Consider the following 20588-nt stretch of genomic DNA (forward strand, 5'->3'; position numbering starts at 1 on the left):
TTTTTGCCCCACAAGGCCCTCCTCAGACATTAAGCTCATGTGGGTTGCCAGATTGACACACAGCAGCAAGCGACGACAATGTCCAAAATGCCCTTCTTTAGTACACTAGTGGTGGTGGTTAATAACACAGCTATGATTAGCAACCTTACTGAAGCTCAGTGATGACCTTTTCAGCAGAAAAATAGCCAGCTCATGCATTTCCATGGTTTCAACACACTGTTTGCATACTGGTGTCTACACCTGACAGCCAGGGGTGTGGAAATGGGATTTGGGAAATTGTGAGGGGCAGATTCAGAGGATAAAACCTACACAGATTAATGTGATGTACTGCACTGTTCAAATAAGAAAATACTGGCTGAAGCTCAGCTGACAAGAGCTCCAAGCGCTTAAACTCAGCATGTTTGTTTTATATCTGATGATACCCTGGTCATGTTATGAGTTACTACAGAAAATATAATCCTTAATGATCCTTTAAACAGATACTTTTCTCTGTTCTCTGTTATTGCGGTTGAATTATTTAATTTAAGCACACATACACACAACCCACTTTTATAGTATTTTATAAAGTAGTAATTTTATTAATCTAACAAACCAGATTATATTAAAAAAAGAAAACAACATTAGATTAATTGATAAAAAATATATAATAATTGCAATATTTACATCATCGTTATTTCAGGGTGTTGTAAAAATAATGTGTAGCTCTTGTGGTTTCACTTACTATCTTGGCTTTAAAGATGTCCAGGAGGCCTGAGAGATGGTTGTACTGGCTGGGCACCTTGCGGAGATGCACCATCTCAAACTCAGTGCGGACCCCCGGGCCTTGGCACTCCCCCGCATACATCTTCCTCCACTTCTGCTGGATGTGGACAAACAGGGGCACCTGGCTATAAACACAAACACACACAGACAAAAACTATGAGATCACTGTATGATGATCAAACATCATTAAAAATACACTAAAGCAAAAATACATACTGTACATTTTACATTTACAACAAAGTTCTATGTAGCTAATAAGTAAATTAATCTTCTTTACACTGTAAACTCAAATTAGCCCAATTATTACCATTCAATTCCAGTTTGGTCCCACAGGAACTAATACAGACATGCTTTGAGCAAGTGACTACCATTTCTTTTTCATTATAAAAATGAAAATAATTCTTTCACTATATCACAATATAAAGCAAAAAATGCAGACACTTTATTATATAGAACACTAACTATCCTTACAGCTGCATGCAAGCATTTCATCAACTGTTAAGCATGGGGGTGGATGGATCAAGCATTGGGCTTAAAAGGCACAGACTGAAGGTTTTTACCATTACAGTTCCCAAACCTAAAAAGAGCAGGGCATCAATATTCTCATGGCATCGCATGGCATGACAGTGATAAGACCATGTATATTATAGATATTTGATAAAATAGTTATTTAATTAACCAAATAAGCCACAATATTAAAAAAAGAAAAAATAACTAATAATATTTGTCACAGTTTTAGGATGTTGTAAAAATGATTTGTAGCACTTGTGGTTGTAATATTATATATATATATATACACTGCTCAAAAAAATAAAGGGAACACTCAAATAACACATCCTAGATCTGAATGAATGAAATATTCTCATTGAATACTTTGTTCTGTACAAAGTTGAATGTGCTGACAACAAAATCACACAAAAATCATCAATGGAAATCAAATTTATTAACCAATGGAGGCCTGGATTTGGAGCCACACACAAAATTAAAGTGAAAAAACACACTACAGGCTGATCCAACTTTAATGTAATGTCCTTAAAACAAGTCAAAATGAGGCTCAGTATTGTGTGTGGCCTCCACGTGCCTGTATGACCTCCCTACAACGCCTGGGCATGCTCCTGATGAGGTGGCGGATGGTCTCCTGAGGGATCTCCTCCCAGACCTGGACTAAAGCATCCACCAACTCCTGGACAGTCTGTGGTGCAACGTGACGTTGGTGGATGGAGCGAGACATGATGTCCCAGATGTGCTCAATCGGATTCAGGTCTGGGGAACGGGCGGGCCAGTCCATAGCTTCAATGCCTTCATCTTGCAGGAACTGCTGACACACTCCAGCCACATGAGGTCTAGCATTGTCCTGCATTAGGAGGAACCCAGGGCCAACCGCACCAGCATATGGTCTCACAGGGGGTCTGAGGATCTCATCTCGGTACCTAATGGCAGTCAGGCTACCTCTGGTGAGCACATGCAGCCCGTGCAGCCCTCCAAAGAAATGCCACCCCACACCATTACTGACCCACTGCCAAACCGGTCATGCTGAAGGATGTTGCAGGCAGCAGACCGCTCTCCACGGCGTCTCCAGACTCTGTCACGTCTGTCATGTGCTCAGTGTGAACCTGCTTTCATCTGTGAGGAGCACAAGGCGCCAGTGGCGAATTTGCCAATCCTGGTGTTCTCTGACAAATACCAAGCGTCCTGTACGGTGTTGGGCTGTGAGCACAACCCCCATCTGTGGACGTCGGGCCCTCATACCATCCTCATGGAGTCGGTTTCTAACCGTTTGTGCAGACACATGCACATTTGTGGCCTGTTGGAGGTCATTTTGCAGGGCTCTGGCAGTGCTCCTCCTGTTCCTCCTTGCACAAAGGCGGAGGTAGCGGTCCTGCTGCTGGGTTGTTGCCCTCCTACGGCCTCCTCCACGTCTCCTGGTGTACTGGCCTGTCTCCTGGTAGCGCCTCCAGCCTCTGGACACTACGCTGACAGACACAGCAAACCTTCTTGCCACAGCTCGCATTGATGTGCCATCCTGGATGAGCTTCACTACCTGAGCCACTTGTGTGGGTTGTAGAGTCCGTCTCATGCTACCACGAGTGTGAAAGCACCACCAACATTCAAAACTGACCAAAACATCAGCCAGACAGCATAGGTTCTGAGAAGTGGTCTGTGGTCCCCACCTGCAGAACCACTCCTTTATTGAGTGTGTCTTGCTAATTGCCAATAATTTCCACCTGTTGTCTATTCCATTTGCACAACAGCAGGTGAAATTGATTGTCAATCAGTGTTGCTTCCTAAGTGGACAATTTAATTTCACAGAAGTTTGATTTACTTGGAGTTTTATTGTGTTATTTGAGTGTTCCCTTTATTTTTTTGAGCAGTGTATATATATATACACGGTGGCCGAGAAAGCCCAACGCAGTGCAAATTGAAAAGCGCTGCAAAAGCACAAAACACATCCATCAAAATTACAATACAGGCGCAGCAACTAGAAAAACGCGCTGCAACTAGAAAAACCCGCTGCAAATAGAAAAACGCGCTGCAAATAGAACCACAACACAACGGAAGTGAGTCACAACACAACAGAATTTTCCCGGGGGACCTTAAAAGATACTGTACCAGCTAAGCTGCGTCTTCAGTAACGTCTCGGACTTCACTATGTGTACAAAGGACAATAAGTGGCAAACAAGGCGTTTTGTGAAGCAGAACTTTTAATAATATGCACACAACCGTGGTAATCACAGGTAATAAACATAACTTACTTTTCAGAAGCTTGTTTGCCACTTATTGTCCTTTGTATACAGCTGGTACAGCATCTTTTAAGGTCCCCCGGGAAAATTCCGTTGTGTTGTGACTCACTTCCGTTGTGTTGTGGTTCTATTTGCAGCGCGTTTTTCTATTTGCTGCGCCTGTGTTGTAATTTTGATGGATGTGTTTTGTGCTTTTGCAGCGCTTTTCAATTTGCACTGCGCTGGGCTTTCTCGGCCACCGTATATATATATATATATATATATACACACACATATATATATATATATATATATATATATATATATATATATATATATATATATATATATATATATATATATATATATATATATATATATATACACATACACACACATACATACACACACACACACACACACACACACACAGCTCTGGAAACCAAGCTGAACTGCTTGAGTTTTTGCACCAGGAGTGGCATAAAGTTATCCAAAAGCAGTGTGCAAGACTGGTGGAGGACAACATGCCAAGATGATGGAAAACTGTGATTAAACACCAAGGTTATTCCACTAAATATTGATTTTTGAACTCTATATAAACGCTTTATAAATATGAATATGTTTCTCTGATTTTGCTATTTATAGGTATATGTTTGAGTAAAATTAACATTGTTGTTTTATTCTATAAACCTCGGACCTCATTTCTCCCAAATTCCAAATAGAAATATTGTGATTTAGAGCATTTATTTACAGAAAATGAGAAATGGCTGAAACAACAAAAAAGGTGTCCATGAAACTACTGGAAACCAAGGTCAGCTTGAGTACAGAAACAGCCACAGGCGATAAGCGAGCAGAGATTTGGGCAACTGGAGGCAAAAAGTAGCTTCCAGTGTAAATGCAGGGTAAATTTCCACATATAGACTGCAGAATAACCTTATCATCCTGCCTGTAGAGGTTTAACTCAGTCTAGTTTTAGCAGAATCATCTTTACTGATGCTTACAGTATTGGGTTTTATTTGCAGTTCAGGGAAGCTGAGCAGGACCAGCAGTAACCTGCCTAATGAAGGCTACAATTTCTGTTTCACCCTTTACCACACACCTGGTACAAACACACCAGACAGTTCAGATCATGACAACAGGTGATTGATGTGTATACTCTGTTAAAGTTAAAGTTAAAGAATAAGGGTGTATTACGATACTACTGTATTACGATATTGATCATTTTATTTAAAAACCCTTTTTTATATACATATTTTTTAATTACATTTATGGCTTTAGGTGATTTATGGCTTTTAGTTTTCAACCTTGTCCTAACTAGGGCTGGACCCGAATATTCGGGTATTCGGATATTCGTTCGTTGAGTAGGTATTCGGTTTTTAATTTTGGTATTCGGATATTCGTTTTTTTTCTCCTTTCCAGAGTTCCACCTCACTCTAACCACTTCTGTTTTCGCGGGTCCCGTCAGAATATCTTGCGCGCGGGACAGAACTGAACTGTTATTGGCTGGAGCGGGAGTTTAATCCAGACGATGCGGGAGCAAATTAATAAATAGTTAAGAAAACTGTAATAATTGTAAAAAAAAAAAAAAAACTAAAGAAAACTCTCAACGAGCAGGATGGACCGACACACACACGCACACACCGATGGTGTTTGGACTGGGGTAAGGAACGGGACCGCACTATTCAGCGCTGCTGTTTTAATAAATATATAAGTAAATTTGAAGCATTAAATGTAGTTTATTTAATTTATATTAGGAACGTGGGGCGGGAGCGGCAGAAATGTGTATGTGGCGGGCGGGCGCGGGATTAAAAGAAGCAATTTTTTTGCGGAGCGGTAACGAGACAGAAACGCGGGAGCGTGGAAGAGTGCGTTTAAAAATCAGTCTCGCGCAGACCTCTATTATACATGTGATAAAAAAAAATGCAGGCTCTTCGAAACTGATTTATATAATAAAACGTAAGGGGTAATGTGGCAACAGTAGGGGCTAAATCGGTTACAAAAGCCTGGCCTACAAAAATGATGTCTGAACGAATTTCCTCTTATCTAATATAATTTAAAATGGTTTAAAAATATAAAATAATTTCTAAGCAAACGAAATATTTAATATTGAGCTTATAGCCCAAGTGCAAAAATACAAAATCAGTAATACGGCTATGCCCTGCACAATCCTTTAACCGAAATAGACCAAGTACAATAATGTCATTAACAATGACTTTCCTCTACTCTAATATAATTTAACATGGTTTAAAAATATAAAATAATTTCTAAACAAACGAAATATTTAATATTGAGCTTATAGCCCAAGTGCAAAAATACAAAATCAGTAATATGCCCTGCACAATCCTTTAACCGAAATAGACCAAGTACAGTTTACAATGACTGTCCTCTAATATAATTAACAATGTTTAAGAACATAAAATACTTCCTGAACAAACGTTTTTTTTTGTGTGAAAGTGTGAAAGTGTGAAAACACAAACAGCAATTTACTGGGCTGGCTTGCGCAGCGGAGAAACCGTGCAGCAGCCTCCTAGCCTGCTTACGCAGCGGATAAGCCGCGTGTGGGGCAGCAGAAATTCCGGGATGAAAACACAAAGAAATCTGGGCTAAAAACACAGAAAAAATATGGGGGATAAAAACACCAAAAATCCGGGGTGAATATGTCTCGTCAGTCAGAGCAAATTGAACATTTTTCAATTTTTTTTTTTTTACCTCTTTTTTTAACAACGAATATTCGAATATTCGCTTCGAATCAGTGCCGAATATCCGGAGCTCAAAAAACGCTATTCGGGCCAGCCCTAGTCCTAACCTAAAAATCTTTAGCATTATCTGAGAGTCTAACTCTGGATTTGATGAGGTAATTGCTTGTCATGTTGTGAGTGAAGCAAAACACATGCTGAAATCCAATTTGAGTATCCAGACTGAGTAGCATCTGTACATATCTGATTGTAATCGCATTTCAAACCTCATTTAAACATGGTTAAACATCCAATTTGCAAAAAAAAAAAAAAAAAAAGACTTTATCCTGTGCAACAGAGGCAACTCTTGCTCTTCCTTTCCTGAGGCGGTCCTGATGAGAGCCAGTTTTATCACAACGTGTTTGAAGGTCTTCTGTACTTGAGAATACTTTCTTTACTTTACATTCTTGTTTTTTTTTCAGATTGACTGAGCTTAAATGTCTTGAAGTATTTCTTTTTCTTTACTTAGTTGAGTAGTTCTTGCCATAATTTGGATTAATACATTACTCAAATAGAGCTTCCCATACTGCTGAGTAACGGGTGCACCATTGCACCCATTGAGGATTTCTGCAAAGCACCTGTTTTTTTTTGTTTCTATTGTTTAATAAATGGTTGATTATAGCCTTTCTCAGTCTCCTGTGATTGGTCCGAAAGCCTGAAACACGGAGAAAAGTGCTTTCACACGGCAAGCGAACCACATCATGGTTCTTAAGACCAAATCTTTTGATTGGAACAAACGTATTGAAGCTCCATTGGAGTGGATTGTGGTTTGCAGCACCTACATCTTTACCACATCTGCACACCTTACTGCAGCAATTCTCACGTATTTTAAGGTGGACTGCTTCGGACGCAAGCATTTCCAGCTCTGGGTCCTATTATCCTCTTCCAGGTAAAAGCAGGAGAAGGCAGCAATTTAATGCCACTTCTCCACAGCACATTTATTATTACCATGACCCACCTGACCACACATTGAGGCGGCACATACTGAACTGTAACCAGCAGGTCCAGTTACCTCAGTGGCTGAACAGCTGATCATTAGGCAAATGAAGATCAATTCACAAGTGATGGCTGAGTTATACAGGTACAGTACTTTGCTGTAAGAAAGGTAAGTGGTAAGTGGAGAGGAGTGGTGTGTATAATGGTGGCGGTGCACTGACTGAACCCCAGGAACAAACACAGCTCAACACCACCATCTGGTGGAGGTGCAGAGCTGCTGCTGCTGCGGGTTCCAGACTGAGATGATGTCATTAAGGTTTACACAAAGACTCCACAACCTGAGTACACAAGCCTGCCGGGGTGGAGAACACTGGAGAGGGGCGTGGCTGTGATATTAGAGGACAAACTGCAGTGCTTCCAGCAGTGTTTTCACAAAACACATTCATCTGCTATATAAGGTGAACTTAAAAAAAAAAAAAACTGCAATCTGCACTGTAGAGCACTGTACAGTTATATTACTGTAATATGAATCACCATTCAAAATGAATAAGGTGTTTGAAAATGGTATTTTTAAAAAAATCAGCAAAAGAGTTTGTGTTATTATAAGTCAAGCCACCCACTAATCCCTATATACAGTGCCCCCCATAACACTCATGGTTCAAGGCATATCATTTATATGATCTATATCCACAATCCATCCAAACATTTTGCTTAAAAAAAAAAATAATAATAATAATAGTAATTTGTGCAGAAGAAAAAGCAAAATAAGTTTACCTACATTTAGGTGAAGAAACTTTAGATGAGATAAAACTTTAGATTACTGAGATAAAGAGTGGCATCAAAAAAAGCAGAATGAAGAGACAGAACTCTATTCGATTATAGCAGGATCATCTTTACAGTATAAAAGTACCATAGGATAGTATAGACTATAGGGTAGTGTAGAGAGTATAGAGTAGTATAGGGAGTATAAGAAGAAAAGGTCTGTTAGGGTAGTACAAAGAGTATAGCGTAGCGTAGGAAGTGTGGGGTAGTATAGGTTAATATAGGAATTATATCTAGCATAAGTATAGGGAATACATCCTATGTGGAAGTATAGGGTGCATATGGTAATGTAAGGTGGTCTAGGGCAGTAAAGTAGAGTTCAAAGGATAACAATAAAATGAGAAGTCTAGGGTAGCACTGGGTATTGTTGGGTAGATAGTACAGGGTGGTATATGGAATACAGGAATAATAGAAAAGAATAAAGAGTGTAGGGAAGTAAAGGAAGTATTATTGTAGTTTAGGGTAGTGTTATATAGTCCCTAAAGTATAGGAAACATACGCAGTATAAAAGCTACGCATACCCTGCGAGAGTGTGGTTCAAACTACTTTATACTTCTGTGTGCACGTCTGCGGCAAGAATGTGTGGGCAGAAATGCGAGCCTCAGTGGACCAATCACAACTGCGGCTGTCCACGTCATGTGACTCAAATTTACATTTCTGGAGAGGTGCACGACAGACTACGGATGCTTAACGTATAAGTATAAAAAAATATATATATAAATTGGCCTTAAGGGTTATTGTTTGTATGGGGTAGTACAGGAAAGTACAGGGCAGTTTAGAGAGTATAGGAGAGTATAGGCAATACATGTAGTAAAATGAATATAAGGCATATGAGGTAGTATAGTGTTAAAGTGGGGGTATAGGGTAGTAAAGGAAATATAGTACCGTAGTGTAGAAAAGTAAAGGGAGTATAGGGAAGTAAAGGACGTATAGTGCAGTGTATGAAGTATACGGAGCATAAGGAGCATGGGGTAATGGTATAGTGTATTACAGGGTAGTATAGGAAATATAGAGGAGTATAGGTAGCATAGTAGTAAAGGATAATGTAGTAGAGTCCAATGTTATATAGGGTAGCCTACGGAAGTATGGAGAGAATAGAGTAATGTTACAGTGTATTTTTGCGTAGAATAGGGAAGAATAAAGAGAGTAGGGTAGTTAAGGAAGTATTAGTGGTTTAGGAATGATGGGGCACTATAAAGAGTATCGTGTAATATAGGGAGTATAGGATAAATAGGATTGTTACGGTAGCATAAGGAGTATAGAGTAATATAGGGTAGTACAGGGTTGTAAAGGAGGTATAGGACTGTATATATAGTACATATAGAATAGTACAGGAAAGTACAGGGATGTATAGGGTAGTACAGAGTTGTAATGGGAGTATAGGGTAGTAAAGGAAGTATATGGTAGTATATTAAGTATAAGGGATACATGGCATATGGGGTAAGATAGGAAAATAAAGAGAGTATATGGTAGTATAGTGTAGCAAAGGAAGCATAGGGATTATATAAGAGTATAGGCCATATATATGGGATTAGGAGAATAGGCCTTATGGAGTAGTATTAGAAAATGAAGGGAGTATGAACTATTAGGATTATAGGAAGATAAAGAGGGTATAGGAATTCTAGGTCATATATATAGGTAGTTGAGAATATAGGGCAGTATAGTGTAGGGGTGGGTGATATGGCTCTAAAATAATATCACGATATTTCAGGGTATTTTTGCGATAACGATATACTTGGTGATATAGGAAAACTAAAATAATTCATTCATTTCAGGAATATAGTAAAATAGTATAACAGAATAATCATAATGTGGCAAAATAAATAATATAGCATAAAATAATATAATGCAGCAACAAATATTGCAGAATATTTAGTGCATGCATATAAACTGCAAACTAAAACAATTATACAATAAATACACCTAAAGCTTCACAGTAAGTAATATACTACTTTTAAGACAGAACAGCCCTATTATCACAATATGGATTTTTAATATCATGATATTTCTGTGTCACGATATATTGTATACGATATAATATTGCCCACCCCTAGTATAGTGTAGCGTGGGAACATCTGGTGTAAGAGATACAGCATATACACAATAATGAACTGCTTTTTTAATCAAGCAATAAGAACGAATCAAAGAAAAATATTAATTGTGTTACCGGACGTGCCAAAGGAATTTCCAGCTTGATATGTCACCCTTTATTCAAAATCCCTTTTTCCAATCAATCTTTCACATATTTTGGCTTTAACCATATTTTTTTTCTACCTCAGCCTAGCAGTTTGACTGGGTTTCTTTCCAGGTAAGCAGCAGCAGAAGTTAGCTACATTAAAGGTGAGCTGGTTTCACTTGGATTTCTACTTCCAGCAGTCAGCACTCCAGATCCTTTATTCACCTGTGGCAGGATTATTATTACTCTTTACATGTAACCAGGTAAAGGCCATAAATCTTATTGGTCACAGAAAGCACGGCCATTAGTTTTAAAATGGTTGATAAATGCGGGGGTCCACAAGCTCATGAGGGGTGACGAAGCTCTATCTGCAGCTCCCTGCATCTCACCAGTCCTGCCATCAATACTTTCTCCTACAAGGCGTCTCAGAAAGCAGCGGCAGCAGCAGCCCGCAGATACACAGTGACCTCCTGCCCCGCTGAGCTCCGGAAAGCACGGCAGCAAGTTGCCGGGGGCAACGCTTTCATCTTCCAGCAACGCTTCACTGAGATGTACGCTGTAACCTATTGTAAGATCGTTGCTCTGGGAAACTGGGCGCCCACCCACAAACACATTCACACACACAGAGGCTTGTTTTTATAACTTCTCAGGACACAAGGCCACAGATACTGTATGTACACAAAAAACAAACAAATCTATTTGTATATAATACATGGAAGTATGAAAATTGTATGTCTATCTATAACATTCATGCAAATTTATACAGAATATACACAAGATTACTGCATATATTCAGCTGCCTGAAAAAGTATTTGCCCCCTACAGATTTTTTTTTTTGTTTTCGCTTTTTTGTCATACTTCAATATCAGACAAAGGTAACCTGAGTAAATATAAATGATATAAATATCATATATGATAAAAATTATATAAATTATTTTAAATTATAAGTTTAGTTATTAAAGAAAAAAAAAGTGTGTGAAAAAGTACTTGCCCCCTAAACTAATAACTTGGTTGTGCCACCCTTGGCAGCAACAACTGCAATCAAGCTTTACCAATAACTGGTAATAAGTCTTTCACATCTCTGTGGAGGAATTTTGGTCCACTCTTTTTTACAGAATTGCTTTAATTCAGACAAATTAAAGGGTTTTCCAGCATGAACAGCCTCTTTAAGATCATCCACATCATCTCAATCAGATTTTGACTAAGCCACTCCAAAACCTTTTTTTTTTTTTTTTAACCATTCAGAGATGGACTTGTTTGTTTGATTTGGATCATTGTCCTGCTGCAAAATCCAAGTACACCTGAGCTTGAGGTCACAAACAGATGGCCAGATATTCTCCTTCAGGATTGTCTGGTAAACAGCAGAATTCCGAGTTCCATTTAGTACAGCAAGTTGTCCAGACCTTGAAGCAGACCATCGCACTACCACCACCATGTTTTACGTTCAGTATGATGGTTTTTTTTTATTCTGAAAGTATGTGTTCTTTTTATGCAAGATGTAAAGGGACACAGACCTTACAAAAAGTTCCACTTTTGACTTTTGTCATGTTAGTCCAAAGAATATTTACCCAAATAAATAGGGGGACCATCAATACATTTTTTTTGGGGGGGGCAATGCGTGCCCTGCGCACACACACACACACACACACACACACACGCACACACACACGCACACACACACGCACACACACACGCACACACACACGCACACACACACGCACACACACACGCACACACACACGCACACACACACGCACACACACACGCACACACACACGCACACACACACGCACACACACACGCACACAGCATTGAAGAGCAGAGTGATAGAAGCTGAATCAGTAATTGACTGCGAGTGTGTTCTTCTCTGGCAGATTGAGAAACCCAAGGTGACAGTTCAGAGCAGGAGAACATCCGCACCCATACTGGGAACATCCATGTATAACGTGAAGCGACTGTGGCAGAGCGGTCATGGCGAAAATGTGAGGCAATTAGGCTTCAATGTGCATCAAAACCAGATCCATCACTGAATTAGACTCCTCGGCTTATAGTAATGATCAGAGAGCGTGTCGCATACATACGCACAGACACTTACTCACAGCTGTCACTTACTGACCGAGCTACAGTTCATCTGCTTAAAGATCAACCAGAACAGCCAGATAATACGCAGCCCGAGAGTCAGTATAGCTTAGGAACTGCTTATAAGCAAAACACTCTACAGTTTTTTTTTTCTTTCAGGCTGCAAGAACTACCCAAACAACTTAAATTCATACTGGATATTAAAAGCCACTCCACAGTTTTTACAATCAGGTTTTAGACACCACACAAACAGCTGATTCTTACTGGATATAAAACAATCTACAGTTTTTCTTTTCAGGCTGCAAGAACTACTCAAACTGCAAATTAATTCTGGGTTTTATAAGTCACTTCTCAAACTGTGAAAATTACACACACTGCAATTTCATAAACTTTCATAACTGAAATTATAGAACACTCCACAAGTATTATTGTTAGAATTCATACTGGATTTTAAACACTTCCACATTAGGGCTGCACAATATATCTCTTTATTACAATTTACATTGTACGAATGTTGAAATAGTCCCCTCACAGCACATGCAATAAAATTTCATTTATAAAGCTTTTTGCAGTTTGATACAAAGAAAAAAATCACATTGCTCATGATTTAAATGACAATTTCTACCCAATACCATTTATGTTACTTAAATCATTGATGCACAGATCGCATAATTAATATTCTGCCAAAGCTGATTCATGAATTTCTGTATTTTATAATATCGAATTTGCTTCCCCCCGCACAATATCGTAAAGCTCTTTTACACAGTTATTAATGTATAAGTTCATACTGGATAAGAAACACTCCACAATTGTTACTGTCAGACTGTCACAATGACACAAACCACAGATTCATAAAAACTGTAATCAGAAGCTAAGAAGTTAAGTTACAGAAGCTGCAGTCTTATAGTAAATAAGGAGTATGTGATTAATATAGATGCTGTTATAAACAGTGCTTGACTTCTGAACACTAACTTTTTGATTGATTTTTGAAAGTAAGAGAAAAGTACAAAGTAATAAAGGAAGATTCTTTTTTAACAGCAGCAGACTCTGAAAGCAATTTCCCAAAATGACCGTCTCCCAGTGAGGTACAAAGTGGGCCCAGATTCTGATAATTACAGGCTTAGACACCGGCAATTTCACACTGTAAGGGCAATGTCAAGCACACTAAAAACGTCTGTAGTCTGGCACTTAGGCAGCTCTATAAGTCTGCATATATTCCAATGTTTTATGTTGTAAAATGATAATGAACATTTAGTGCTTTATTAAAATCTCATTTTTGCTTTGCACCCTTTAAAATAAATAAATAAATACATTTCAAATATTTCGAAAAATTAAAATTTTCTTCCATTTATCTAGGCTGATTGTCCAACCCATTCAGCTGTATATCCCCCATCACTAGTGATGCCACAACACAACACACTCCTCCTCCGACACATGTGAAGTCAGCCTGATACAGACTCGTTCAGCTCACAGACGCCTTGTGCTGATCGACATTACTCTAGAAGTGATGTGGGGAAAGAGCGCTATTTACCCACCCAGAGAAAGCAAAGCCTATTGTGCTCTCTTAGGGTTCTGGCAGCTGATGCCAAGCTGCATAACCGGGATTCGAACCAGCAATCTTTCAATCATAGTGGCAGTGTATATTGCTTTGTACCCTTACCCCTTGGGGCTGAGTTAAAAGGGAAAGTGTTTGAAATCTTTTACCTAAAAAAACTTGGGACAACCTTTAAAGAACCAGTTATCAAAATAAATAAATCAATATTAGGAACATTAGCTTCATTAGCAGCTACCAGCGGTGCTCCATGGGTGACTTTGCCAGTTTGTTGTGATGCAGAGAAGCAATAAAGTTCTGTAACAAAATTTCCTATTCCACTTTAAATCACTCAGAATTTATCTACTGCATCATTTAAGGTGGAATGGAAAATTATGCTAGCTACCAAACCAACAAACAAACAAAGTGCAAACAAAGTACATGCTTTGAATTTAACTGGGTTCAACAACCCTCTGGGCTTTTTGTGGCCCGCCACATAATGGCTTGGTAAATATCTGGCCCGCGGCCAAACTTACTTGCCGACCCCTGCTTTAGTGAATTATTATAGTCTGTTATAAGGAAATTACATTACTACATTGTAACATTATTTTAAGATTTAAAATAATAAATATTTTAAGATTTTAAGAAGTTGTAGGGGCACAATAGGCGGAATGGTAATGGGCTAATGTTACTAATAAAATCATCCATTACTTACCAGCCAGTGTTGGCCAGGGCGATGGAGACAGAACTGAGGAGCAGGCTGCACTTGGACTCGCTGATGATGGCTTCACAGTTCGTCCCAGGAGATATAACCACAAACTCACGAACTCCATACCTACAAGAAAATCAAAAAGGATATGCTCTAAGATCTGCACTGTACTATACAAACACACCTGTCAAGACCGAGAGATGGTCAGATGGTGTCAAGCATGTGTAGCAGCATCCCGGTAAGGAGTACCAAGAAATCTGTTTCTTGTCTGCAGTCAAGCATGGTGGTGGTAGCATCATGTTCTGGGGCAGCCTGAGTACTGCCAGCAATGGGGAGTTAAATTCCCACATGTACTGGGACATTCTGAAGTAGAGCACAATCCCCTGCCTACAGAGACTGGGCCGCATGGCAGTTTTTTTAACATGAGATCAACCCCAAGCACACATCCAAAATAAAACTGCTTTGCTGAGGAAGCTAAAGATAAAGGTGATGGACTGGCCAATATATATCTTTAGACCTAAACCCAATCCTCGCACCGATGGTAGAAAAGTGCAAGGTCTCAGAGGCAAAGAAGATTCTGACCTCTGTTTCTGCTTTTTTTGTTTTATATGAAGCCTTTTTGACAAAATACAGGGCAATTGGGAATTTAAAGAAAAATAAAGCTTGGAAGAAAGTAGTGGATGGCTCAATAGGTATTTTGCCAACATGCAGCAAAGGCTATATAAAAAAAAAAAAAGGAAAGGGGTTTGGCTGCTACTATTACACTACATTACTGCTACACAGATTTGCATATTGTGACACACCATCCACGACAATAGCACAGTTGAACCTGGGAGCTGCAGAAACGGAAATTACCACAATAAAAAGTTTTTTTTTTATGTTTAGGAAATGTTTAAGCCGGAGTGCGTTCCATTACTTGTAAGAAACACATTTCAGCTATACATGGAAAAAAATATGGTTTAGGATTTAGTTGCTCTTTAAAGAGCCCGTTTGGCAATACTATTTTTTAAAGTGTACACATCTGATATAAAGCTAGTTATAAAAAATATAAAGTAGTTAGTGGTGTAAATAAATAACAATATATCAGCATATCACAATATAACGTTTTGCAATACTATATCCATTCGCAAGAACACATTATCAATTTTTAACTATAAGTTTGCATGTAAAGATTGGTGTCAGACAGCAGTTCATTTAGTGTTGTGTTTAAACTCTGCCTATTAGATCATGTCATTAGATCCCACTGTTCTGATTAGATAAAAAAGTGTACTTTCCATTTACTTCGATTGGAAGCATACCATAACCATGGTAACCCTGCAGTGTTCTAGCCAATATAGCTCTATTAGTGGTTCTGTGCAGTTGTACGAACCATCTGACGAGGCAGTGAGCCCTGGGTGGGAAGTCGTTGTTCATACACAGCAGGTCCTGCATGGCCAGAGGGAAGGCATCTGTAGAAGAACAGGTTGTGACATTAGAGCAGAAGAGTCAAAGCAGCAGATATCTGCCCAGTATCTCTCCCCACAGTGATCTGATAACATCCGGGCCATACCTTCTTCCTCATCCTCCTTCCCCTCGCTCTCCACTGAATCCTGCTTCAGATAGTGGTGCGTTACGGAGAACTTAAAATCAGCAAAGTTGATCTCTTTAGACTTCTCCTCCCATGTGCCAGTGGTGTATTCACCCTATACCAGAGAGAGTAGAAGCAGACAGAAAATCGAAATAAATAAAAATAATTGATTTATTAGAATACCATTCCAGGTTGTTTTTTCTGTTCATTAAAGGCATTTAACAAATAAATAAATGTAAAGTAAAATGTCCAGATGATCCAGAACGCAGCAGCACGTCTGGTCTTCAACCAGCCAAAACGGGCACATGTCACCCCGCTGCTCATTGAGCTCCATTGGCTACCAGTTGATGCTCGCATCAAATTCAAAGCTCTTACTATCGCCTACAAGGTGATGACAGAACAGGCTCCTTCCTACCTGCACTCACTCCTGAAGGCTTACGCTACCTCCCGGCCGCTGAGCTCCTCCAATGAACGTCGCCTCGCTTTGCCAAACATTCACAAAAAGCAATCCAGACTGTTCTCATACAGAGTTCCCCAATGGTGGAACAAACTACCTTCCACTACCAGATCAGGAGAATCTCTCGCTATCTTTAAGAAACTCCTGAAGACAGAGCTCTTCAAAGAGCACTTACTCTCTTAACACCTCTAACACACTAACTACTTCTAACCTCATTTCCTTCTTCCCCTGCTTCACTCCTCTATCCTATTATTCCCTTTGACCTCCTTTTATCCCTATCCAAAGATGTTTTTACCTGTAAACTTATTTTACATTGTACTTGACTATTGTAAGTCGCTTTGGACAAAAGCGTCTGCCAAATGTAATGTAATGTAATGTAATGTAAAGAAATGAAATTAAATGGGGGACAATTTACCTTCTCTGGTGGTCTGCCAACATTGCTGCCAATCAGTTTCCAGTCATTCAGAACTTCCTCAACTCTGGACACAAACCTATGAACATCAAACACCAAAGGTTAACTGAGCATAGTGAGATATCTGCCCTAGAGTGCGATACTTCCCTTAAATAATATCACAATACTGCAGAATATTTTTCCGATACCTATGTTCTTGGCAATATGAACAAAAAAAAAACAAAAAAAAAAACACTGAGAAATATTTCAAGAAAATAAAAAATTCAAAAATTGTAATTTCATTAAAAAGTTCCTGTATTTCGGTAAATCAGTCCAAAATGTGAAACTATATATAAAAATATATATGCAACACAAAGTAATCTATTTTAAGCGTTTTTTTTTTGTTTTTTTTTTACAGCCAATGAAAACCCAAAAATCAGTGTCTCAGAAAATTTGAATATTATATAAGACCAATTTGTACTTTTGGCAGTGTGGGTAGTGTGCCAAGTCCTGCTGGAAAATGAAATCTGCATCTCCATAAAGGTTGTCAGCAGAGAACACTGCTTCATTATTATGTTTATTAAAACATCTTCAATGAAGTACAGTATTATTTATAGTTCTCATATCAATACCAGGTTCAGTTAATCAGAGCTTAAGAAAGGCATATAAGGTGAGCCGGTAATACAAATGAACACATCTGCTGTTTGGGGCATCCTAGAGAAATCCAGGATCAACCTTTGTTCTTCAGACTTGTTCTCAAGAACTCATCTACTTCGCTTTAAAATTAAATTCTTGTCATTTTTACTGTATTTATGTGTAACTTCATCTGTTCTAATTAAAACTGGGGTTTTTACAGTACAATCATTTACTGATGAAAGAATTGACTAAAACATCTGCACAGTTTTGTATAACCAAGTCGCACTGATTTTATCTTGCCGTAATTTAAAACCTTTATGGTTTCTAGCCATTGGTTTATTTTGGGGTCTGACCATCATTTTCATATCCTTCCTGTGTTCAGGCTACAAACACTGAGAGACAACAGTGATATGTAAACAGACAGCGTCTTTAGTCTTGACAGCCTGTGTACATACACAGTCAGTCCTCCATTGAACAAACAGTGCAATCAAACCCACACCTGGATTACTGCCAGGGTGTTGAGCTGTAAAACCCAAAGCTAATTATTTAAGCAATATCAAAAGTCCTCATGTTCACCACATGGACATGTGATCTTCTGCTACCTTGCTTCCGCTTGTTTGAACAGGACAGAATTTGAATATTTAGTCTTTGTTCTAAACATACAGACTCATACAAGTGTCTGTATTCCTAAAATCAAATCTAATTTCATGGACCCAAACAGCACCCAATAAATGATTCACACAACACATTAAATCATACCAATATGGAATCAATGTAAATGGCAATATTTCGATTTTAAATGTCTGGGATATATTAGAATATATGAATTTGCTCTAAATCCTATAACATACAATTACTGTCACACACAAATTCCATACACTGAAAGGTTATTCTGTTAAATTATCATTTAAGAAATGGTAGATTTTTTTTAAGTAATAGCAACAATATAACTGGGTTACATGAGTTGCCACAGCTTCTGTCATAGCTGGTCCCATTATTCCTCCCCCCCCAAAAAAAAAAAAAAAAAACTGGTGACCTGAAAGGTCAAACAAATGTTGCAATCTGATGGGGATATTCCTGAGACACCTGTTGATCAAATCCACCTAAGATAATCTAATTTCAGTCTTCGAAACCCCAATATGTGTAAAATAAAAACCAAATGTTGGACCATTCACTTCTGCTCACATCTAGTTAAAAATTATTCAGTTTTAAAAGTCTGTCAACTGGGCAAAACACACAACGATCTTTCACCAAGAGGAACACTGGCCAAAATTGATCTATAAGAGTCTTTATATAGAGCAGCACCTTATCACCCTTCTGTCTGTGGCAAAAAAAACAGGATGCTATTTTAGCAATTTTCAGCTTGCTTTAGGGAGTGTAAGTGTGCCTTTGCTATCGTAATGACGGGAAAAGTACATCTTGTGCATTTTGAAACACACCAATCAGCAGGACACTTGCCATTCTCTTTAAGAGCAAGGTAGGCTCTGACTTTGGCGGATAGCTATTTTAATGACACTGCTCTTCTGCAGTTCTCAGCAAAGAAAATTTACCAGCTTGTTTGTGCTGTGAAGGTGCGAGAGCAGGTCACTTATGGGAACAGCAATGTTGCCAAGATGACGATGAACATCTGATGGTTGACATCTGACTAGTTTCTAATTAGTCAGTGGAGCACCTTTGTTTTCCACTACCAACATAGTAATAAGCCAGAAATGTACCTGAACACACCTCACTTTAAGACCATCATACCCATCAGTGTAGATATATTCACAAACTTTGTTGCTACTTAAACAACACAGATGTAAGGCATGAAAATAGACTGTTGATGGGCTGTAGGACAGCATAGCTCAGTGTTTAAACTGACTACACCTGAAATCATTTACAAAATACCTTCAAGTGCACTATAAAGGCTGGTCTAACAGTCAACAATCTCTCACCAAGAGGAACACTACCTACAATTAGCCTTTGAGAGTCTTACCGCTACTGCCAACCTTATACCAAACAATTTTCAAACGAATATACTGTCGCAGATACATTTCCAGTGTTTGGATAAAATCATGAGAGTCTTGCTAGAGCTGAGTTGCGGTCGCGTCATCTCGATCGTTCAGTGTAAGGTGGTTAGGAATGATGGTTTAAGTAACTCTTTTTCTCCTCCTGGCGTTCAGGTTAAATCAACCATTTTTAATATTATAGTACGTCTTGAGACCTGGTTCATTCAAATAGTGATGAGAACAATGTCAACACCCAATAGGAGAGCTACAGGAAGCCATAAGGCAACCGCGAGAATGTTTACGGTTACTGGACATGCATAAGGCTCTGGCGATGGCTCGGAAACCATGGTTATTTATGACCAAGAACCAATGTTTCCTTACCACTTGCTATGCTACCTACAAGCTAGTAAACCCACAACCTTTTACAAACCACATCAACAGAAAAAACTTCAAATAAACACATGCTCACATAATTAGAAAAAACACACCACAAGATAGTTGATGTTTTTAGTTGCAGTCTTGAAAACAGTGAACCTGCAAGTTTCAGAGTCTTTGCAAAATCTTAGCTTGTGACTGGTCTGCAAGTAAAAAGTCTGTGACTTGTCTTTAAATGCGAGAAATTGTCATAGTTTAGTCTGTTAAATGTTACATTTTCGAAGTTGTCTAGTGTATAATTGGCATAACAGCACTCATAACAGCACAGCAATTACCAAATAAAACAATAACAGGATTAGGACATCAATATAATGAGCTTATATGGGTGGTTAAAGTAATTTGTTGTTTACAGTATGTTAAAGAAACACTGCAATATTAACCCTATCAAAGTAGCAATATTAACCCTGTTAAAACCCTAAATTAACACAATTCAATAAATAAATAAATAAGAAATATAAACTTTTAGCATCCCAAACCCCTACACACGTCATCACAAGTCACTGCTGACTACTCAAAACTAGCCAGTGCAATTTTTCTAGCTAGGTTAGCTAATAACGCTTCAAAATGCCTCAAAACTGCATTTTTGCGTACGAAACTACACATTAAAACAAACTAAAGACCTTAACTTAACACATGCAATCTAA

At 38.6% G+C, this 20588-nt stretch overlaps 1 protein-coding gene across 2 annotated transcripts in view; it reads right to left on the reverse strand.

Moving 5' to 3' along the window:
• The window catches only part of rab3gap1 (RAB3 GTPase activating protein subunit 1), a 105340-nt gene that overhangs the window by 84212 nt on the left and 540 nt on the right, over positions 1 to 20588 (reverse strand). For both annotated transcript variants that reach the window (XM_049484802.1, XM_049484803.1), the window contains exons 3-7: positions 16910 to 16985; positions 16020 to 16152; positions 15840 to 15918; positions 14477 to 14596; positions 722 to 887 (exon numbers count right to left, since the gene is read on the reverse strand). In XM_049484802.1, the coding sequence (XP_049340759.1) occupies positions 722 to 887; positions 14477 to 14596; positions 15840 to 15918; positions 16020 to 16152; positions 16910 to 16985 (574 nt within the window). The remainder of the gene's footprint in view (positions 1 to 721; positions 888 to 14476; positions 14597 to 15839; positions 15919 to 16019; positions 16153 to 16909; positions 16986 to 20588) is intronic.

The sequence above is a fragment of the Astyanax mexicanus genome, chromosome 11, assembly GCF_023375975.1.
Source record: "Astyanax mexicanus isolate ESR-SI-001 chromosome 11, AstMex3_surface, whole genome shotgun sequence".
In the NCBI taxonomy this organism is placed as follows: domain Eukaryota; kingdom Metazoa; phylum Chordata; class Actinopteri; order Characiformes; family Acestrorhamphidae; genus Astyanax; species Astyanax mexicanus.